The following is a 23,782-nucleotide window of genomic DNA, read 5'->3' as shown; positions in this document are numbered from 1 at the left end:
AGTGAACGATGCTGGGCTTGTTAGACCAAACTGTTGCAATTACAAGTAAAATAGATTTCATCATCCAAATTTGACTCATAATCACCTTTTATCCCAGAGCTGAGGAGAGTGTTACAATTTGTGGTTTTGCTTTAGCCCATTAGAGACATAGAGGCTGCCTGTGGCATTTGGATATAGATTCTGATTCCAAACCCCACAAATGTGTTTTCTTTCAGAATTCTGTTTCAGGCCTATTTCTAATTATAAACTATGTTTACTCCTCCTTTGGACAACTACATAGCATTTGAGGTTTTCATGTGAGGAATATGAATGGTCCACACCATAAAGAAAAATAATATTGTACCTGCACTTAGCATGCGTTTTATCCAAGGATTGAAAAGGCTTTGCTAACAGTGTGCAAGCATTATTACCCCATTTTACAGATGGGAGAGCTGAACTGAGGTACAAAAGATAAAGTGACTTCCTCAAGGTGACACAGCACAACAGTGACAGAGCTGACAGATTGGACTCCAGCCTTCCCATCCCCTATTCTAACCCTGGATCATGCTGACTCTTCTAATAAACAGCCCTAGAATAACTATAATGGAAAATCAAAGTCTTGCTAATGATGAAAACTCAATTCTCCACTAATCGGATTATGGTCTTACTGAATTTGTGGTAGTGCCTCCAATCACTGAAAAGACATTCTATACCCGGAGAGCAACACGGACTCTCAATCGGTCACTCACCTCCTGGTTTTGTGCAGGCACCAAGTAAATTGACAACATTTAGATGATGACCAATATGAATGAGGATCTTGAGCTCTGACATAAGTGCCCGGTGTTCACTATGTGTAGCACCCTCTGTAAAGATAAAAATTATATAACTGATCAGCATAACAGAAAAAAAAGTTTTTCCCTTTGCTAACCACATCGATTAGTATTTTGGCATATTGAGTAAATGTTTTTGTAGGTTAACCTAGGCTAGGGTTTTCACGTGAGGGACAAAACATACATTCCTCCTAACTATGCTCTGGCACTGGTGAGCTGTAGAGTTACAGAGTTGGTTTTGCTTTATTTTGAAACAGTTCCCGAATGCTGCCAAAAGGTAAAATGTCAGACGGGAGAGACAATCAGTGTATTACTGCCTGGAATCTTCTTTGCTCTATGCAACACTTTAAGCAGAGTCTGTTGAGTTTTCAGTTACCAGAGATATAACCATTACCCCATGTGGTGTCTGAATGCCAGGGGCTACCACTTGACCTGTGGCACTAGATTGGCCTGTGAAAGGGAAGACATGGGACAGGGGTTGGGGGCTGCACAGCCTCTCACCCAATCAATGAGAACAGCCACTGGATGATTTGCCAGCATTCTGAACATGCAGAGGAGGCAGCAGCAACCAATATCTGAGGGGGAGGAGCAGAAGGCAGCATTCGGCAGATTTGGTGAACACCAGGAACTTATGTAGGTGGTTGGGGTCTTCTCTTATTTTGCTTGGGGTCCCATCTCATTAATGTTATGTCCTTCTACCAGGAGACTTGACAGCATGGCGCATAAACAATGAGCTTTATTGGCAGTACCTGTATCGTGTGACTACTCATGCAGCACTGACAAAACTCCCAAAGTCCTTTCCCATTATTCACTGGTCTCAGTGTGAAACCTGGGACGGATTCTCTGGGTGCAGAGAACCTTGTTCAATTGTTCCAGGGTCCTGGGAAGGAGGAATGATTCTGGGATCTCAGCTTTGTATTTAATGTCAAAACATCCACATCACTGACAATAATATTGAAGAGCTCTTTAAAATCAGCCAAGGAGTAAGCTAGCTGAATCGTTTCTCTCCCCCCAGATAACGTCTAAGTCATCGTTTAGGATTTGACGGAAAGCTCACATTGCAGGTACAGTATGTAGGTAAACACTGCAGAAATCAACAATTGTGTAGGATTACTTGTAGGAGCAAATTTAACCTCTGCATCTGGGTAGATCTATAAAGTGACGGTAAAGAAGCTCTAATGAGCAACCTCCTTATAGGTAGACATAAGTTACATTATTCTCACAGCAATTGTTAACTAAACCCTTCTAGGATATCGGTACAGAAATTCTGATTGTTCATCATGCTTTGTTGGCTTCTGGATACAAGACTGGCAATACAAATACATTATGTCTTTTCAGGAGGCTTTTAGTCTTCATTTTTACCTTTCAGCATTTTTACTGCAACTGTTTTGCAGGTAGCAGTTTTGTCAATTCCAAATGCATCTGCTTCTATGACTTGGCCAAATGCTCCACGCCCAAGGGGTTTACCTGGTATGAGAAGATTAATAGATTTAGACTTATTGTCAAAGCAGTGGACAAAAAGTAGGCCAATCATTAACTAAATCAACCCCCATGGTGGGAATGATGGTTTGGCACATACTAGGGGTGGGCCTATGTAGGTGTGAAAGTGGGGTCAGGAAACACAGTAACTAGACTAAGCTAGCTTTTCCTGCAGAGTGGGGTTAGGAGAGGCCATGATCCAGCCATCTCCTGCACTGGCCCAAAGAACTGAGCCATCACAGAGGGAACACCCACTGTATCCTATCAGAGTGTGGTTCCAGGAGCAATTCTGTGTGTGCCAGTCAGAATTCCTCCACAGGCTCCCTGGGCAGTGTATTCTTTCCTCACCCCCATCCAAAATAGTGAAAGCACACCTAGCTTTAGCCGGTCTCTAGGAAACTCCCACTTGCTAGCATCATAGGGGAGACGTTCACACTGCTCATCCATAGGAACTTCATCAGGATCCATGATGATTGACAAGTAGCCAGTCTTTAATTCCCCTCCACTGGCCTGGAAAACAATATCAGTTCTAGTCACATAAATGGTACGTGTTGGCTGGAATGAGGCAGTCACATGTACTAACTTCTCCTTCCTCAGGGTTTTAAAATTTCACAGAAATTCAAGTCAGTAGTTTCCTCCAACTACATCATTATGAATGTGAACACAGATCCTTGCTCTTTTAATAATCAAAAGCAGTTCAAGCATTTTTTCCTCCGAATGCCTGGTCAATTAAAACCAAATTTCTGCGCCCTCAATTCCAGGCAGGAATGTTATGGTATTGAGAGGAAAAATGTGCCTGTTGGTTTAAGAACAATGGAAAGAAACAACACAAAAGAGCCGTAGTCAGTTTTCATTTGTCATGCAAGACCAGTGCTGGTGGGACAGTAGAAGAATGGTTTCGTTACCCGTTTAACGGTCCGGAGAATGATTACAAGAAGCAACCAGAAGAACATGGCAATCACTGCAGTCCCAACCAGGATAATGAGCTCCAGGTTCATTTTCTCTTCGGCGCCTGGGGAGAAACAAATGAATATCTCATTGATAGCTGAAAGCTTCTTGGTTTAGGTCATCAGTTAAAGGACTGCAGAGAGTTCCTTGTTCTGAAGGTTCATTTTAAAAGTGTCCCATGTAGCAAGCCAACTAAGGCAATGCTTGTTTCTTATAGGTTGGAATATTGGGCCAAGTTCCATACGAATTACACACTGTGAAACCCCACTCAAGACAATGAGGAATGAAATTTTGCAGGAGATAGGTCAGCACAGGATTTGATCCATTGTTTTCTCAGAAGCTTTCTGATTCCTACAAATTAGTGCACAATGAAATGGCAGCAAGGATTAGTCAGACTCTTATGGCCAAATTTTGCCCTTAGTTACACACCTTGTTTTGGTGAGGCTGAATGTGCATAATCGAGGGAAGAATTTGGCTCTTTGCAATTAAGAAATAAAAGGTGAAATCTTATATTTTAAAGGAAATTGCTATTTTTGAAAACACAAAATCTAGATGAATGTTGAGCACCCAGAAATGAATAACTTTTTCTCATGCAAAGAAAAAAGTGATTACGCTATGTAGGAAATAAGATGTTGCAAGAATGATCCCCTGTATTATGAAACAACATTTCTAACATTTCTTTAACTTCTTAAACTGGGATATTTGATAACAAGCATCACAGGAATTCCTTTCTGTCCCACCCCCATTTCTCAAAGTATGTTCCTGTACATTTCAGCCCTGGTGTCACATAGGTTCTCCCACACAATAGCACACTGGGTTTTTCCATTATATGGCCCATGATGCCTTGACAGCAGTGAAATAATTTAACTGTCTGCATTGTTAAGTATCCTCATTAATACCCACTGAGGTGTGCTAGGCTCTCTGCAGACTCAGATGCAAGTATTATCGCCTTGATTTGCACTCACTCTACGTTTTCAGGTTTTTCTCTACCACCATAATGGCCAGCTGTGACTTCATAATGAAAGCTGTGATTCTGGAGACCAAGATATCAGCCTCAAAAACTAAAATCACTGGGTTGCCAGCTTGGTGTGACCTCACCCATTTTGAGCTTGATTAGGAGCCTTATCAATAAATGAATCTGATCCACTTTGGCATAAGGAAACTTTCAGCAAAGGCACTGCTAGTACATTTTCTAAACTGTGACCAAGACATGATGCATAGGCTTCCTTTTTAGCAGTTATCATTTCAAGCACAAATAAATGAGAAGCAAATCTGTACTGACCTTCTACTGCAAAAAAAGTTACTGCTTTTTTGCATCCGAGGACATTGCAGGCAAGGCAGGTGTAGAGACCTCCATCTTCTTTCCTTATCCTGCGTATGGTTAGAGTTTTGTTCCCATCTTTCACAACAATACCTGAAAAAAGGAATTGTTCTTAATTCTGCTATTTGCGTTGGCTCTGGTTGTTGTTAAGAATTCAATGGTTGCAATTATTTTAGCTATACTTTTGCATACACAACCCTCACAGTGTATAAAATACACAGGGCCACATTCTGCCCCCACTCCACACTTGAACTCTGCAGTGAAATCAATAGGGAGCCCTGCATAAAACACATGACAAGTGAAATAAGTCATAGTAAAGGAGCAGTTCCTCACCTGAGTCTTCAACAAGGGTTTCATTGTTTTTAAACCATGTGATGTGTGGAGGAGGAATTCCATTTGCTGGGCATGATACTTCTATGGTTTCACCAATGTTTGCTGTTTGATTCTCCAGGCTCTCTATCAATGTGGGGGCCACAGGCTCTGTTTGCATGAAAATAAAGTTATTGAGAGTTTCCAAGTATAATCATTTTTGTGATGCCTTAGCACTCGCTGCCACTTTACAAGTTTGAGTCACTAATGTAGTCCCATGGCCTTACTGCAATAGCACCAATCATGGTGTTCATGGAGAGATCATATTTAATCTTCCATGATACACGAGACAAGGACAATGGCTAAGAAAACATTATAAGGAGAAGTCCTTTCTCTTTTACATGAGTCTGGTTTTATGATTTAGAGACCCCCAGGCTGATGGAGAAGAGGGAACTGGCCAGGAATTGCCTCCCCTCATGTCTCCGTCTCCAACCCCACTACGAGAAAGGTGATATTGATAGTGCTTGAGGCTCTGATTCAGGAAAGCATCTGTATTCAGGACTGCCCATAAACATGTGCTAAAGTACTTTCCTGAATCAGGACCTAAGTTGCCACGCCAGGATACAAGACCTCAATGCAAGATCACTTGTGTTTGCATCCAAAGCCAGTCACCGGCATTGTTTGTGCTGAAATGCTGCCCTGCTTTTATAACAATTTTAAAGCATAACCACAATTTCAAACCCAAAGGTTCAGTCAAACGTTAAGTCACAAGTATAAAGAGATCATAGATGTGGAGCTATCAATTTGTGCCACTGTTTGTGCCCATCAATAAAGAGACTTCATTTGCTTGCACAGCACAATTCCCTGCTTTTCCACACCAGGCCTATTAACCCTTCCATTTCTGTTCCATAATAATGGAATACTAAGTGTGACTGGCCAGTTCATCAGCACAGCAGATATATTCTGCCTAGACTTGACCTCATGCACTTGACACGTTAAAGGCAGTCTCATTATCAGCAACTGCTTAAATCCCTTCTACAAGTGAGCACACCTTTAAATTGGTAACGCGCTAGGTCCTACAGAACTTGAGGATTCCTGCGACTGCAGTATCTTTGTTTCCAGCTATACACAGTCTGTGCATATAACCATCTACTTTGGTATATGTAAGTGGGTTCATACCTTGAACAGTGAGGTGCTTGATGAGACAGTGTTGCGTTTTAGTCTTTTTGTCCTGGGCTATGCAAACGTAATCCCCTCGATCTCGAAGAGAAATGTTACGGAGGATGAGCTCTAAGGTAACATTTTCACCATTGCTATTGGAAACTGTGGCATTCAGCTTCAGAAGATCATCCGGGTTCTTGCACACAGGCATTGGCAACCCCCCAAGGGGCCTCTGTGAGGTGCGAGGACTCAGTTTATACCAGGTCAGGTTTTCAAAGGTGAATTTGTCCGCAGTGCACTGCAAGGACATGTTATCCTTTTCAGTGGGTTGGTTTCTAGGTTGAAGGTTAATTTCAAGACCCCCTGCAAATTAAAAATAGCTCATTAAATAGTGCATTTGTTATATTAATAAAGTCCTTTCCTTTTATATTGATTAGAAAAAGCCATTTTGAAAATCAACATTCACAGACTTATTGGGTTTGACTCTCCAGTGCTTTGCACCTTGTTTTACACTCACTTTGCCCAGGCATAAATGACTTCACAAGGCACTGGAGAATCAGGCCCATCATTCACATTAACAACAACAAACAACAACAACAAAATCACACACAAGCAAAGTTCAAGGAAGATCTATGTAATTAATAGAATTGTCCTATGCAACCTTGCACTATTCTCAGCATTAACTGTCAATTTTTGTGACTGGATTAAAAATATCATTTAGACCAAGATTTTCAAAAATGAATGTCTAAAGCTAGGTTCCTAAATCCATATTTAGGCACATAAATATGTGGTCTGATTTTCCAGGGTCCTGAGATGCTAGAAGCTCTCACTGAAGTCACACAGTTTTGAAAATCTGGATCTTAGTTTGTATAGAATCATAGACCTGGAAGGGACCTCGAGAGGTCATCTAGTCCAGTCCCCTGCACTCAAGGCAGGACTAAGTATTATCTAGACCATTCCTGACAGATGTTTGTTTAACCTGCTCTTAAAAATCCCCAATGATGGAGATTCCACAACCTCCTTAGGCAATTTATTCCAGTGCTTAACCACTCTGACAGTTAGGAAGTTTTTCCTAATGTCCAACCTAAACCTCCCTTGCTGCAATTTAAGCCCATTGCTTCTTGTCCTATCCTCAGAGGTTAAGAAGAACAATTTTTCTCCCTCCTCCTTTTAACAACCTTTTATGTACTTGAAAACTGTTATCATGTCTCCTCTCAGTCTTCTCTTCTCCAGACTAAAAAAAACCATTTTTTTTCAATCTTCCCTCATAGGTCACGTTTTCTAGACCTTTAATCATTTTTGTTGCTCTTCTCTGGACTTTCTCCAATTTGCCCACATTTTTCCTGAAATGTGATGCCCAGAACTGGACTCCAGTTGAGGCCTAATCAGCGCAGAGTAGAGGAGAAGAATTACTTCTCGTGTCTTGCTTACAATACTCCTGCTAATACATCCCAGAATAATGTTCGTTTTTTTTGCAATACTGTTACACTGCTGACTCATATTTAGCTTGTGATCCACTATGACCCCCAGATCCCTTTCCGCAGTACTCCTTCCTAGGCAGTCATTTTTCATTTTGTATGTGTGCAACTGATTGTATGGATTCTGTTAATTTCATAACACTATTTAATTTTTCTCTTCTTTATAGGTCTTTATAGCTGAAAATGCCTAACCAACGTTGCAACCAAAGATCCTGATTTAGATCTCACTTTATACCAGTGTTCACACTACTGTAACTCCATTGACTTTAATGAAACTGCTCATATACTTACAGTTATTTGCAGTGTTGTTGTAGCCATGTTGGTCCGCGGATATTAGAAAGATGAGTTGTGTGAGGTAATATATTTTATGGGATCAACTTCTGTTGGTGAAAGAGACATGCTTTTGAGCTCTGTGTAAGCGCAAAAGCTTGTCTCTCTCTCACCAACAGAAGTTGAGCCAACAAAAGATATTACCTCACCCACCTTGTCATGCTTAAAGTTAGAAATTTGTTTCAATGCTGAATAAGGACCATATTTAGAATAAGGCATAACAGAGATGGGTCATCATGAGGGTTTGAATCAGACAAATGATGTGTTGAAGCAGAGGGAATGAGATTAATTTAACGCTGCTATGCAATCAACAAGCTGTACTTACTGGTAACATGAAAGGAGATAACCCTCTCACCCACTCCAGCTTTGTTAGTAGCCACACATCTGTACAAAGCTGACACGTTTGCTGCTTGAATCACAAGGGTGCTTACAGTCTACAAGAGAACAAACCAAGCAATTTCATACCACATTAGTGCCAAAGGGCTTAAATGAGTCAAACCATAAAAGAGCTGGGTGCATTGCCATGTAGCTATCCAAACAACTGTAAATTCCTGCACAATACAAATCAATGGTGTTTCTGGTACCCAGGTCATCTTGGAGGTTGATGTGATATTAAAGTTTTTCCTAATGTCCAACCTAAACCTCCCTTGCTGCAATTTAAGCCCATTGCTTCTTGTCCTATCCTCAGAGATTAAGAAGAATTTTTTTTCTCCCTCCCTCCTTTTAACAGCCATCTATATGTAGATTTCTATATATGTATTTTTAAACTGTGTTATATTAAAATTAGCAATAGGTTCCCACATTTTTTCTGCTCATTAATCTCCAGGCCTTTCTCTATTACAGTTAAACACAGTTGATATAATGTTCACAAATACATGAAATGCTGAACAGAACTCTCGAAAACTGGTTATTCCTAACTAAGACAAACGAGCATTAGCTCACCTTCATTTTCCCAGCAATAGCAACAAACTGATTTTTAATTCTTTCAATCCGATTTCCGCCCTTTCTGTCCGTGATGTCTTTCCATTTCTTACATGCATAAGGATTGATTCCCAAACCAACTTGACTGAGAAATAGACAGAGAGATACATTTTAGGTAAGGAAAATCTCGACCTTCAAGAGACCATTTTTGTTCAGTTCAGAAAAAATATCAAAGATGGAACAATGGCCATGTTATAAAACTGGGAAATGTTCCTGAAAACTTTTCTATGTACGTGTACATACAACCTTCCAAGACCTTTGTCCTTTATAAAACTAGGAATTCCCAGGCCTAGAGGTAAATAGCCTAATTAATCTGCGTAAGCCAGCCCAATAAGGATACTTGGAGGGAAGAAGCTATTTTGGGAACAAACCTCCAGTCATAAATTGACAATTCAAGTTAATTTCATTCAAAAGAAGACAGAGAGACATAGAAATCACTGGACTCCTTAAAAGAATTTCTTTAAGACAGTGGCTCTTGTGTAGGAAGTGACCAGGCACCAAAAGAAGCTAGTGGAAGTCATTTTATAAACAGGAAAGCAGAATGCCTTTTTTTTTTTTATAAAGGAAGTCTGGCCTTGTGCTAGGCCCAGATAAGGGAAGCTGCATGTATCTTGGTCAGGAGCTCTCTCTATCATTGGCTACCATCAATCAGTGCAGTTTCTTTGAGATACGCTTTTACATAGATAACAAGCAGCATCGTATTCCCACAAAGAACTGCAAGTCTCATAAACAGCAAATTTCCCATGTGTAGTAGTGTTGTGTTTTTGTACTTGCTGCTGCCCAACAAGGTTTGACTGACGGAGCCCACAGACGTGTTTGGAATCCAACAAGGCAAGATGCCAGCCAAAAAAGCATCAAACACAATAAACAACAGTGGTAGAGTTTCATCCGTGGTTAGCCCTGGCCTGGGGAATTCACTCCATGCAACAGCCCACCAGATCCCAAGTCTGGCAGTCTCCGTGTAATGCTACCTACATCTAGCTCATTTTGACTATGTTTGACAACCTGAGGGCAGTTTGGGCCTATTTGCTGTAATAAGTAAGAGCTTGACTTAAATGGAAGCAAAATGGGAACTTTGTCTGCAAACACTGTCCAGCAGCAACAGTTACTGAGCGTGTTACCCAGGGGGTTGGCTGCTTAGTGTTTGATTTTGTGCATTTTTATATTTTTGTAAAGAGCCTACAGCACTTTAAAAAAATCTTTGAATAGTTACAGAAATGAAGTGGTGCAGATTAACTGACAAATCATGTTGTACTTACTTAGGGCGGAATGTACACTGTTCCTCTAACTGCCAGTACCACTGGATATTGACTGGGGCCGGAATGGCATAGACTGTGCAGGTTAGGACTTGAGTAGTTGCATACTTGTACGAATCAACAGGAGCCAACAAAGCATTCTCCCCAATCTGAGGTGGAACTGTAGGAAAAACCTGCATGTTACATGCACAGACCATCATAAAGGAGCAACATTCTTTGCCTTGTGCCATTGTCTCTTGCTAATAAGAACACAGTTTGTTCTGAAATGTAAAAAGTCTCTTTCACGGGGGTTTCTCTCTCACCGTGACTCCCATACGCCTTCCAGGGTCTGAGCCTGTGTGATTCTGAGAGCCTCCCGCATGGTGCTGAGCGTCCACAACTCCCACTGACCTCAGCAGGGAGCAAAAGAATCAAGGAAGAAGTGCGCCAACTTCACAGAGTAGCTTCAATACAAGCCAAACGTTCAGCAATCCTTCCGTTGCTTACTTACAGCTACCCCTTACAAATTACCCTTCAGACAGCCCTTTCCTTCCATCACTGTCCCCAGCCAAGGAATTTATATTACTTCCAGCATTAGGTGACTGGCCTCCATTTCCCACTGTGCCCCCACCTAAACCACACTGTACTTAGCAGAGCTGCTCTTTTGAAGACCTACTATTTTGGAAGCATCTAGACAAGTATGTTTCCTGAGGAGCAGTGTGGAGGAGGGGTGCCGGGGAGAGGGGAATGGTGGGCGATAGTGGGGGGCAGGGAGGAAGGGGAGGCCAAAACAGACCTGACAGTGGCAGGAAGGATGGACAAGGCAGATGACGATGGCGGGGAAGACTCGTGATACAAAAGCAGCAGGAGAGAGCACAGAGGACAGGAAAAGAGCAAGACACAGAGGCAAAGAAATAATATACAGAAAATAAAAAACAAAAATCCTTTTATCCAACAACAAGGAAAACCTGAAACCTCCTGAGTTGTAAAATACAGCATGAGGATCCAGCTGGAGACAGATTCAGTGGATGGTTGAAGCAATGTCTGGGCAAGGTTTGAGATGGGACTTCTTTCCTGCATTCCCCTAACTTGGTGGTTTTGAATCACCTCTTTTTTTTTTTTTTTTTTTTTTGCCAAATTTAAATCTGGATAGTACACAGATCATGGGAGCACAGGGCTCTAAGAGACAGGACTCCTACCAGCTCTTTCTGTCAAGGAAGGGTTAGTACTCTATACACACACATATACAACCAAAGAGGAAAAGGCACTGTTTATATCTCACTTACCATTCACAGCCAGGTTAAATGTGTGTCTCTGTTGCTCCTTGTTAACGGGATTTGTAAGTACAATGGTATAATTCCCAGTATCCTTTTCACTTGCCTCAGTAATTGTTAACGTGTAACCAAGTTTAATGGTATGATTTGTGCTGATGGCTTTTCCATTTTTATACCTAAAGAAAATACATGGTAACTTAAATACTTTAGAGAGTCAGCTTGACATATAATACCACAATCTGTTTTAAAGGCATCACATTCTGACTCTTACCATTTTGCTTCTGGTGGAGGATAGCCTGTAAATCTCACAGGGATTTTGACTTGGTCTCCTACCCTTGTCTCCACCACAGACCCCATTCTGTCCAAACGGATAAAAGGTTTTTCTGCAAGAAATTAATTGATGGGCTTGAAACAAAACAATGCCTTTCCATATTGCCAGAAATGTAAACTGTCTCCCATTTGGTTGTGTGTAACTGGAGATGAAAGGCAGCAGATGTAAATGACGAAGTGGTCCATGTACCAGCACAGGCACTTGCGGTATTACAATCCATGAGGTAAATCCTCAGCCCAGGGCCCAGCATAACTACTGGGGTTGAACACTAGGGAGATCCATTAGGAAAAGGGGAGGAGGGCATCCTCCACAGGCTTCAGAGGCGTTCTGAGGCAGTGAAGCAATGGAGCAGTCCTGTGTGGGAAGGACAGGACAGGACAACATACATAGCAGTGGATCCTCCAGCCCCAACCTGCCTCTGGCCCATGTCACATCCCTAGGGATGCTCTGTGCCACACAGGGGTATGCAGCCCCTCTCCCCCGGCCATGCCTTCTCCTTCACCCCTTACACAGAAAAGTGGACTAATTCAGCTACCAGGGGACTCTCAACAGCAATAGAGGCAAAAGTCTGCTCTCAGCTCCACACAGCAACTCTCAGTCCCAATGCTCTGTCCTCCCTAGCCGCTGTTGCCGTGTAACAAAACAAGCAATGCAAACCAAGTGCTATAAAGTATGTGTTGGTAACACAATACCGCATTTAAACCTCTCCAAGGTTTCCACTTACACAGTCAGACAAAAAGGGCTCAATTTTTCCATTTCAGCACATAACAGTATTCAAAACTTCACGTGATACAATTACATAATTGAGCAGAGATTGAAGCTATCTATCTGAAATTCTGCAACCCAAAAAATCCCACAACTCTGAAAGGATTTACACTACTTTTCTGCAACCACAGAAAGCAAAATTGTAATCAGCCCAACAGCATGATTGGCCTTTTGGCTAAGATCAAATAGAGTATCCGTTTAATATCTGATACAGCTGTGACAGAGAAGGGGAAACTGTTTCTGGTCCTGGCAGAAGAATGGACTATGGTCAGTGTGAACTGAAAAAAATCAAAATGCTGATGCTGAAAATCAGACTTAGTCACAACTTCAAGTCAGCCTTAGTGCTCCTGTGTAAGACATACAGTACATCCATAACTAGCAGTGCTGCTGCACTAGTTAATATTGGATCAAATCCTGCAATTCTTTCTCACTCATTCAAAAAAATCAGCTTTTTGTAGCCAATGGAGTTTTGCCTGATTGAGGACTGAGGAAGGATAGGATTTGGCCAGAGTCATTTCCTCTAAGTCATTTCCTTATGACCAAAAGTAAAGCTGAATCCAATTTTCAGAATGCAAAAAGCCGAGGGCTGGATTCTGCCACCCTTATTCATGCAAGTAACACCTTTCTCTGCAGGTAGCCACAATGGAATCAATGGAACTACCTGTGGAGTGAGGTACTATTCAGTATGAGGAAGAGTGGCAGAATCTGACCCGAAATATACAGTTTCAACATTACAGTACCACATAGGGAGAGATTAAATAGAGGGACCGCCAGCCATTCTCAGTTTTAGTGTCACTTTTTCTAGACTACGTAACAGCTTTCAGTGATAATCACCTACAAGGTCCTAAGAGAAAACCCTTTAACATTAAAATAGAAAAACCTTGAGCTATAACAATGCTACTAAAAACAACTAGAAGCAATGGAAACACTGTGGCTGACAGTTCAGAGCAGACGGCTTATACGACAAATGTTTTGATTGACATACTGTGCAGCTAACTGCTTTCAATTTATGCATTTTCCATCCCAACAATCCCCACCTATAAATATCCAGAATTAAATCAGAGAATTCCATACCATGGACAATGACATATGTGCTGTTTTTCTTTGTCATAAGGCCACTGAATGCTGTGCAGTTGTATCGGCCTCTATCATTTAAAGTCACATGGTCTATGGTAAGAGTGCTTACGAACTTCTTCGGCTCATTCCCTGATGATGTTTTTAAGTCTCTGACTGTAGCACGTTTTCCCTGTAATAGAGTAAAAGCTCTGAGAAGCAGTTCATTCCAACTCTTCCCCCGATCCTCCACACCGGTGGCGGATTAGCCACTGGACCAATGGGGATCATGCCCAGGGGCCCCGGACAATTGGGGGCCCCCAGAAAAATGGACACCCCTACACCCTGACCCACTCCATCCGGAACTCCTTCCGGGGAGCAGAGAAGCCCTAACACTCCAACCTCACTCCCCGGCAGTAGCGCTGGGCAGGCAGAGCAGGGCAAGCCCTTATGCCCCAACCCTGCTCCCCGGCGGGAGCGGTGGGGGAGTGAGGGAGGAACTGCAGGTGGAAGGGGTGGGGAGGGTTCCCCACTTGCTCAGGCCCAAGTCCTCACAAAACTGTAATCCAGGCTATATATTATATAGGCTGGTGATTCCTTCTCTTCATATATCATCAACTAGTTTGTTAATATTTACAGAGGAGCGGGTAAGTGGTTAACCCAAATTTTTATTGTATCTGTGGAAGCTAAAATAACCATGGAAGCTAAAACACAGGAGCATCCTTTTGTATTTCTAGCAAGAGGTTGCTTCTTTCAGGGCTCTAGGGCACGGTATTAGGAAATGATTGTTTTACCTTAACGGAAGGGTAGTCCCATTTGAAATCAATTCCAACATTTGGCTCCGTCCTCACAGTACAATTTAGAACTAGTTTCTCCCCTGCTGCCAGCTCTATTTGGTGATGAGGGTTCATAGTTAAGTCATAAATTCTGTATCCTGGAAGAAGCAAAAGGAACAGAGTTTGAAAAAAACATTCTGCTAAATGACGTAAGGATGCCGCTTTCCCAATGGCATTTACTCTCTCCCTTAGGAGTTACACCCACACAGCAGAAATCCCAGAAGCTTGAGTGCAGTGGGGAGATGGGCATACACCCAATTTCAAAAGGTGGAGATGAAAAGGGTAAGGGTGCCCAAAAGTTGTACTGACACACAATGGGTCTCGGGCAAGTACAGTCTACTTTCATTTTTTAGCACATGCAGAGTGAGTGGGCTACTGTGAGGCCATTTGCCAGAAGCTCCCTCATGGTCAGACACAGTAAGATAAAAGAAGCTGACATGGTGAGACATCAGTACTTCTAAGCTGGAGTCAGAGAGAGATGTTTGGAACAGATCCTGGGAGCTGCTAAGCATCCTCAACTCTTATGGAAGGGTTTCTTGGCCCCTTGCAATGTTAGAGAGCACTCAGAGGAGAACCTCAATGGTGAACCACAAAATTCTCAATAGCATGGAAACAAACCCCACTCCTCAAATATTATGATAGACCAAAAGTGGGCATCAGGTGATGCGCTTGGAACTTTACCACTACCAACAATTTGGCATTAGCAAAACTGTCCAAGGCATAAAACCTGTAATAAAAGATGTAAAATATGACAAAACATATCCAAAAATCCCAAATGACTCAAAACCAGGCAGAGGATGATGAATTGTGGGGAAACTGCTGCCCCTAAAGTGAGATGGGGTGGTGAGATACTCCCTATTTTTCTCTTCCTCTCTTTAGGAATCTCCGAGTCTAGATGAGAATGTGCTGATCCTACCTCACCAAGCCTCAGTGTCACAATGAGGCTCGGGAGGTGGGGGATTGGCCTCTTCCAACCCTGGAGATGAGAGTGTGCTCAACAGTCCAGGAGGAGGTCATTGCAGTTTCAGCATGGGTGGGGGCCTAAGAGGAGTCCTCATGTTGCCCTGGAGGAGCAGGTAACTTCAATGTGTCAGAGCCATATTCATCCAATTAGGCGCAGGACATTAGCGTGCAGGGAAACAAGAATTTCTTGGGGTCAGGCCAGGTTTTGCATTTCTAGTGTGCTCCCGTTTCTCCTCACAGCAAGCTAGAACCCTGTCTTCTTTCCTGAGCTGCTAGTGATACTTTGGGGTGCCTGTTCTCAAGGTCCTTCATTCTATGCTGACATTCATTACAAAAGAGCAGAAGTTTAGGAAAAATAAAACGCTGCATGATTGAAAAAAGCAGCATCAAGGAAGAGCAGGTAAAATCCCAAGCACAGATGCCGGCGATCCACCCGAAACAGAACACAATAACATTTTCCCTTTAAATTCAGGTATTGTTTTTTTTCACCAAAGCAATACATATTAAAACATGCATTTTATGTTAATTGTATTTTCAGTATTCCTGATCTACAGTCCAATCAAATGTAACTGCTCAATATGTTGCATCAAGCAAAATAGCACTGCCTAAAACAATGACCCTGGAGAGTAATCTTTGGCTTACCTACAACCACAACTATGTACATCACAGACTGGTAACTTTCATCATCTATTTTAGCTTCGCAGAAGACCATGCCCGCATAGCTGATCAGGTTACTGGGAATAGTGAAGCCTTTTTTATTATCCCATGAGATTAATTTACCATCAGGAACAAATAACTTTTCTGGATACCTCTGTTAAAATATCAATAAAACATTCAGTATAATTCCAGAACTAAATAAATTCATATTGTAAGTCTAATATTTACTACAACATTATGGATCCAGACTTGGCATCCTGACTCAGACCACATTCTCATTGCAGTCAACAGATCTTTACACAAGAAGTATCATTTGTTAGTGTAGTTATAGCATTCCCATTCTATAAATTTTGTAATGTCCAAAGATGAGAGGCTCTTTTTAAGATATCTATTTTAATCCACCGTATTTATGTAAATTGACATTTAGCTAATTCTAGAGAGAAGTCCTGAAATATTTGACTTTTTTCTTACCGCATAAAGTGATACATTGAGATTTGATATGGATCCAAGACATGGAATCAGCACTGTTTTGTTCCCAGTAATGTATATAACATGAAGTTGGTCACTAACTGAAGTCACAAATGGAGATCTGTAATCTAAAAGAATATTTGATTTGCATTTGTTATAATCTCTTTGTTTGAAAGGACACAACATGCTATTTTTTCTTTCCTTTCCTGTCTATGCAGTCCTTTTCTATTTGGCAAACATTTGTATTTTCTTGTATGTGAATGGACATGAAATTGACATCACTATTAAGTTTAACTCCTCCTCTTTTTACAGTACCATCATGCCCAAATACACATTAATGTTGTCAACATAATTCTGGGTGCCTGACCCTGAAGTCTTTACTCAGTCAAAACTCCGATTTAAGTCAATGTGACTTCTGCCTGTGTAAGGACTATAGGAATGGATCCCAATATTAGTTATAAGTAGCTAAGTGCTTCACAACCCTAAAATAATGGCTATTCTTTTTTAAATTCTCAACAATAAATAAGTGGCTTTATAAACAAACCTATATATTATCGACCAACTTTTCAAAATTCTGACCATAAATTGTAGTAACAAACCTGTGCATGCAGGCGTGCATAAATAATTGAGGCTAGATAATCAACAGTGAAAACAGTCAGGGGCTTAGTCTAATGCCGTTCTGTGTGTGCAGCTATCTAAAGTGCATGCATAACTGAAGGCTTTGCAGTTGCATCCACATGCATTTTATATGGGTGCAACTGAAAGCATGAGTTTTGAAAACTTAGTTCTTGAAATCTATCTGAATTTCCCCATCAGAGTTCAACAGCTGTAAGGTAGACCAAATTTCAGACTTGATCTGAACATCGTTCTGTTAGATAATACAAATGTGAGTACTATGTACAAATACCCTATAATCCTTGCATGTCTGAAACTCCTACTGAAGTCTACAGTAGTTTTGCATGCAAACAGATCAGATCCCAGTATTGATGTGTGGGCTAGGGTTTGGAGAAGTAAATTAAGCTAATTGCTGCACATATAGATTTTATTAATTATGGGAACAGGGACTTTTCCATTTATGGTAATTAGCATATTGACATGTAGTTATTCCACACAAAAATTTGCATACAGAATGTCAATTTCACAAGGCCAAGAATTCCAATATCAGGAAATTGGTCCCAATTTTAATTGTAAAGTCAGCCTGGTCAGCAGGACAGGAGGAAGGGCTGAAGGCATGTAAACATTTGGAAGCTGAAAGACAGGAGGCCAAGCTCAGCATGAAGTAATCTTTTATGTGATGCAAATGCCTCACTTACAACTTAAGGTGATCATTTGTACCATCCATGAAAAATATCTCCAAAAGCTCCCACTGAGAAGAAAAGCTGTGATCAAAGATCTCACAGTTTACTATCGAAAAATGTTCCTACCATCACAGCTAAAATATATGCTAAGTTTCTGCTGTTGCATTGTTCTGTTTATTATTCCACTCACACGAATTTATATGGTGTAGGCAAATGTATCTCTGTGATATGATCTGCATAGAACTAATAAGGATAATGTAAAATACAAACTGAGAAAAAGTTGTTTTTTGAGAGTCAAATACATTTGGCTGGCTTTTTGTATATATTTTTGCGCACACATTGTGTTTCCACATTTTGGCTGGAAATGGACATATTGAAAAACCATGCGATGCCATTCTGCTATGTAAACTTTGTAGCTTGATCAAATGGGAAATGCTAGAAGTCTCATGAAAGCCTGATCTCCCCCACTTCCTTGACTGTTATGATGAGAGTTCCCTCTCCTGTTTCAATCTACTTTAACCACTTATCGGCACTTTAAGGGACAGTTTCTGCAGTTATTTACTACATAGAATGGCCATAAACTTCAATTGGAGTTCAATGAAAGGAGAAACTGCAGGATCTGGCACCTATAGAATGGATGTATATTTATATTCTTGTTTTCCTTAAAACCTTGAGGACAAGTGGACTGGTAACTGCTTTGTTCTTAAGCTGACAGTCTCGAGCTTACAACTGTTGATCTTGAGGCATATGCTTTGCCAAATAGGTTTTTCTGTGGGTAATCCAATGAACATTACTTCAGAACAAAGCTTTTTGAAATGCCTGTTACACCATTGTTTCTTTTTAATCTTATTGATAGGTAAGAATCGCGTAAGAATCTTGTAAACACCTACCTTGAACATAGACATAAATACTTGTAGTTGCCTGGGTGTCTCTGTAAAAGCACTTGTAGTCCCCAGTGTCATTCCCTATTACTTTTGTAAGAGTGAGCATCTTACAATAGGGGCCGTCCCTGCAGTCCGTCACTGCAACATGTTTCTCAGAACTGCTCTGATTGTTAGGCAACAGCCACTCCAAAGCTCTTTGACCACTAGCAAAACAAAGGAGGGAGCTGTATTAGGGCAAATGGGGCTTGCTATCATCATGCCAGGAAAACTCAGTCCTACTCATTCTTGAATGGTCCATTTTAACTTCAGGACAAATAGCTATTAGACAAACTTAATTATTTAACATTAAGAAACATGCTAAATCCGATAAATGAGTGTGAGATGCTCAATTCCACACAGCTACAAGAAAGTTTCTTCATTTGAATATTAAGAGGTGATGAATCTAAACCATACAAAGACTCAAAAAAGGGGGTAATCAAGGTGACAAGGGTCTTGCTAACCCCTAGCAAACTCCACTATGTTCCAGAGTACTCTCCCCAATCCCTGCTGCTTGCACCCCATCTTTCCCACACAGGGGAGTGGCTAGGGCTACCCAGGGACTACCTTAACACACCTGACACACTACACTCTTGAGAACATCCCCTGATTAGCCAATAGCTTTTGTTTTGTTTTTTAATCCCCTCATGATGTAACCCTCTAATACTCAGCCCAAGGCCTGCAGTGGAGAAGGGGATGGATGGGACAAGGAAAGAGGGAGTAGAAGGAAGGGTCCACCTCTATATCAAAATTAAATTAATAAATCATTCTTATCATAACGCAGGCCAAAGTTGCCCTTACCTGCAAGTAATATTTAGAGTATCATTTGCAGTTATTGTAAGGATATCTTTTTGGATGCTAAGACTTGGTTGATCCGGAGAGATGAACAAGCCTGCAAAAATAAAATCAACAAATTAATGGGCCAAAAACATATCAGATTCAATTAGAAAAGCACTGTATGAATGTATATGTAGCATGTTTTAAGTTGACCTATTTGCTTAATGTGTTAAACTGTTCTACTGCTTTCCACACATCCCAGTAGAAGTTCAAGAGCTCTGTCATAACAGGAAGAATGGGCAGATGGTCATGAGCTAGCAGAATAGCTCTGCAATTCATAAAGCTCGGGTGGAGTTCCTGTTGTTTTGCATTACCAACTTCAAGGTCTAACAAGAGGATATGGGACATTGAAATAAAGTGAACCTTCATCTGATGATCTCACTCCCTTGGGAAAGGTCTTATAATAAATTGAATAATAAATTTGCCAAGGCTGCTGATTAACGAATTCTGCTAAGAGTTATTTTACATAGTGCATCATAAACTCAAGGTCATCTGACCCAGTCTTGTTTTCCTTTATCATATTTTCTAATGTGTTTCCTTTGTTGCCTGAAACCCTAAGAAAACCTGTTCCTATCAAACTTTACTTGGGTGATTGGTTCCATTGCATTCAGTGAGAATACTCATATCAGTTAAATCTTGCAAGATCATTTCTAATACTTGTTCTGACGTAACTGTTCAGTAAGGCAGTCTGCGCAATCTTTCAGAGAACACAAAGAGATGTTTTCGGCATTTATTACTATACTCACTCCCTTTGGGAGTTCTGTGTCAGTAAAAGATGAGTACAGAGATCTGAGTAAGTTCTGAAACATTACCTTGGCCAGACAACGCGGAGCTCTTGTACAACAGAAGAATTGATGCAAATACGGATGTACAAGGAGTCAGTGAGTGAACTTACACAAGAAAATGAACAGCGATGGTACTAGCATACTGGGACACAGTTCGTTAATCTTTTAACTGTCTGGAAGAAACAGACTAGTCTTCATAACTAAATGTAGCTAATACAGTAATTGTAAAGTCTGAGGATGTGATACTGAGTCTGATTCTCCATTGTGTTACACCAGTTTTATGCCAGTGTAAGTGCAATATCTTTAGTGAAGTTACATTGGTGTAATGTAGTAAAGAATTAGGCCTGTTACGTTTGCCAGCCATCACAACAGCTATGGATAGTGCAATCTCTCAGTACTAAAATTAAACAAATGTTTCTATACCTAGCAGACAAGCCCGTCTAACAAGAGGAACATGTTTTAAAATGCAAGAATTATTTCTTCATTATGCACAGGAATTTCCTCTATAGCCTTCTTTTCTCATTTCCCTTTTTCCTCATTTCAATGCTTCTGATACCATTCAGGTCCATGATTATAAAGCAGCAAGATGCCAGGTATGGGAAGGACCCAAGTGAGTTATATTGAGAGACAGATCTGATGAATGGTAATAGAGTTGGTATCAATGACAGTAAAGTCATCCTAGAGCTAGGGGCTTCAATATTTTTTCAGGATTTCATTATATTTTTTATCAAACCCTTCCTAAGGAGATTCTTTATTGACAGTAGGTTTCAAATAATTGATTTCTGTTGCACTTTACTCTAGAAAGCCACCACTAATGTAAAAACTTTAATTAGGATGGAAAATCAAATCAAAATCAAGATATGCATCTTACTCCTTATCATAGGCATTGCAAATCATGATTTATCTAATCTAACTATCAAGTAAACAGGATTAAATCTTCCTGGACCAAATCCTGCTCCCATCTGCATGCCTATAGCTCCCTTGCCTTCAACGAGACTAGTGTACAGATAAATAAGAGCAGAATATGATCTGTACTAAAATTGAGATTTTTTTTCCTCATTAAGTGTTGCTTAGTTAGACCTAAAAACTAAGCTAAAGATAAGCTCTATTTAGTCAAGGATGTTCAGTCTCAATCAAACTGTGACCAACCTCTGTCTAGATTATTTTCTTCAAGGTGTAACATTATGCTGTTAAATACAATTGCTCGTATGCATCTCTCTAAAGAGACTATTCCAAAAGAAAATGCACTGATAACTTACGTATGCATTTTAAAACCATGATGAACTAACACTAGCATCAATAAAATAGCATTATTTATTAGATAAACATCCAAGTGTCTGACATTAAATTAATATCCATATTATAATAGTCAAAATGTTTATTTTTGTTCCAAACACAAGCATTATTTTAATTAATGTAAAAAGTCATCCCTATATATTTAAGATGCAATTTCTGCTAAGATATTAACCTCAGTATGATTGTTTTCACTTGGCTTATTCTCAGTTTCTGAAACCTCCACTGATAGGACAGAGAATAGAACTAATATATCATGCTGAATTTAAACGATTTTGAACCACTTATTCCCCATCCAGTGGTATAATGAACAGGGGATGTTTCCAGCAACTGGAATTAGTCTTGTTGAGGCTGTAAAGGCAGGGGTTGGTTGCCTTGTGTCTCGCACAGCATATTATTAACTCTCCGCAGATAGAAGAAAACTCCTTTTTTCCTCTCTTGTTTCTTTCCTTTCATTAAGATTTGCTTTGGGCATGGGAAAGTTTGGCAGAACTGTCCCTCGCTTCCTGTGTTTTCTAGAAAAGATTCAGGGGTGAAATTATGGCTCCAACGCCCGACATGTTAATCAGACTTCGTGGTCTCTCCAAATTCTCCTTGTAAAGCCATAGCCTGTGCACCTGCCTACTCTCTCGTGCGAGGAGTGACCAGTCAGGATGTCCTGCCCTTTGCAGCACCTGAACTGTGATAAGGAACAGCCTTCCTCTGGAGACCTCAAGGGAAGGAGGAGGACATGGCCAAGGCTAACACCTTTAACAACAAAAATAGCTCTGGGGTAGATCCTCAACTGGAGCAGTAAATGGTGATAGCTTCCTTGACTTCCCTATCACAATTCACCCCAGCTGAGGATCGTCCCCAGGTCACCAGCAAACACAATCCATGGACCCAGGGTGAAATCCTTGCCTTACTGAAGTCAAGAGCAAAACTCCCATTGACTTCAATCGGGGCAGGATTTCGCCGTGGGTTTATTCTCCCCTGCCCCCGCCCCTATGTCCGGAGTATGGCTCCTCCGAGCCTGCTCGCTTTGGGGGCACGAACAAACCTCCCATCGTATCCCGGGGCGCTCCGGGGATGGCCCTCGCCCTGCACCCATCAGAGTAGCTGCCCCGAGGCTCAGGTATTTCCAGGCGCGGCTGCTCGGCCTCGTGTCCCAACATCTGCGCTCCACTGGCCCCTCGCCCCAGGGGGAGGTGCCCCGAGCCGCTACGCGAGCTCCCCGCGCGCACGGGCTGCTCCAGCCCAGCGCCCCTTACCTGGAGCCGGCCGGCTCCCCAGCCACAGCACCAGCGCCAGCACCACCCTGCGCTCCATCGCAGCTCTGGGACGGGGGTCCCCACGCCCGGACACGGGCTCCGGCTGCTGCCCGGGCTGCAAGCGGGTGCCTTCTCCGCCAAGCGGCGGGCGTGCGGTAATCCTGGCCCCGCAGGCAGGGCTGCTACTGGGGCGAGCTCTGCTGCGCCCGGGGTACGGCAAAGATCGCTCCGAGCGACCTGGGGGCTTTGCCAAGCATCGCAGCCTGCCGCCCGCACCGCCTCTACTTTGTGCAGGGGGAGGAGTCAGACTCTTGCGGACCCGCCCCCCCTTCCCCTGGCTCCGCCCCCACAGGGGACCTGGGGGCACTTGTCCGCTCAGTCCCATGTAGTCCATTCTGCTGGTGACAAGCCCAAGGCAGCACCCCAGTCCTGCCCTTCGCTCCCAGCTTGTACCACTCAGCTGGTCTTTTAAATGGGTGACCTCACCTCCGACTCTCACCTCCTCTGTCTTCAAACTGGGAGTGGTGCATTGGTCTCTTAAAGCACTTGGCTGATCCTGCAGATTCTTTAAATCAAAAACTTCAAAAAGGAGCTCCAGCACATTTAGCTGGTGGCCCCTATATAAATATAGTTAGATATATGTGTATTTTTATGGTCCAGGTGTCCCGCTATTCACTACTGACTGTATATGGCAGTATATATGTTCTTGGATCTGGTATAATTTCAGTATTTCCTCAGTGTGTCTAGTACATCCCTGATGTTTTAATTAATTGTACCAGGATTGTGATATTTCCAGCCAGATTAAACTATTCCCCATACTCACTAATGACCAAATCAAGTTCTTTTTACTCAGACAGCAAAACCATTGACACTAATGGGATGGTTATCTTTAATAAGCCTTGCAGGTTTTTGGTCCACTCCTGACTATGGATATAGTGATATTCAGGTGGTGAAAAGCATCTCCAACCTGTTAAAATATGTTTTTCTGCATAAATAAAATA

General features: G+C 41.7%; 1 protein-coding gene across 2 annotated transcripts in view; it reads right to left on the bottom strand.

Annotated features, from left to right (window-relative positions):
* KDR (kinase insert domain receptor) overlaps window positions 1-23,061 on the bottom strand; it is a 37,438-nt gene extending 14,377 nt beyond the window's left edge. For both annotated transcript variants that reach the window (XM_034771742.1, XM_034771743.1), the window contains exons 1-19: window positions 22,782-23,061; window positions 19,418-19,508; window positions 18,587-18,783; window positions 16,402-16,526; window positions 15,916-16,084; window positions 14,269-14,408; window positions 13,496-13,667; window positions 11,597-11,708; window positions 11,338-11,501; window positions 10,076-10,232; window positions 8,778-8,901; window positions 8,161-8,269; window positions 6,046-6,390; window positions 4,891-5,037; window positions 4,519-4,650; window positions 3,194-3,300; window positions 2,663-2,798; window positions 2,172-2,276; window positions 729-842 (exon numbers count right to left, since the gene is read on the bottom strand). In XM_034771742.1, the coding sequence (XP_034627633.1) occupies window positions 729-842; window positions 2,172-2,276; window positions 2,663-2,798; window positions 3,194-3,300; window positions 4,519-4,650; window positions 4,891-5,037; window positions 6,046-6,390; window positions 8,161-8,269; window positions 8,778-8,901; window positions 10,076-10,232; window positions 11,338-11,501; window positions 11,597-11,708; window positions 13,496-13,667; window positions 14,269-14,408; window positions 15,916-16,084; window positions 16,402-16,526; window positions 18,587-18,783; window positions 19,418-19,508; window positions 22,782-22,839 (2,704 nt within the window). In that variant the 5' untranslated portion in view covers window positions 22,840-23,061. The remainder of the gene's footprint in view (window positions 1-728; window positions 843-2,171; window positions 2,277-2,662; window positions 2,799-3,193; window positions 3,301-4,518; window positions 4,651-4,890; window positions 5,038-6,045; window positions 6,391-8,160; window positions 8,270-8,777; window positions 8,902-10,075; window positions 10,233-11,337; window positions 11,502-11,596; window positions 11,709-13,495; window positions 13,668-14,268; window positions 14,409-15,915; window positions 16,085-16,401; window positions 16,527-18,586; window positions 18,784-19,417; window positions 19,509-22,781) is intronic.
* Window positions 23,062-23,782: the final 721 nt, after the last annotated feature.

The sequence above is a fragment of the Trachemys scripta genome, chromosome 5, assembly GCF_013100865.1.
Source record: "Trachemys scripta elegans isolate TJP31775 chromosome 5, CAS_Tse_1.0, whole genome shotgun sequence".
Lineage (NCBI taxonomy): Eukaryota > Metazoa > Chordata > Testudines > Emydidae > Trachemys > Trachemys scripta.
Note: the sequence above shows the minus strand (reverse complement) of the source record. Positions and strands in the feature narration are given on the sequence as shown.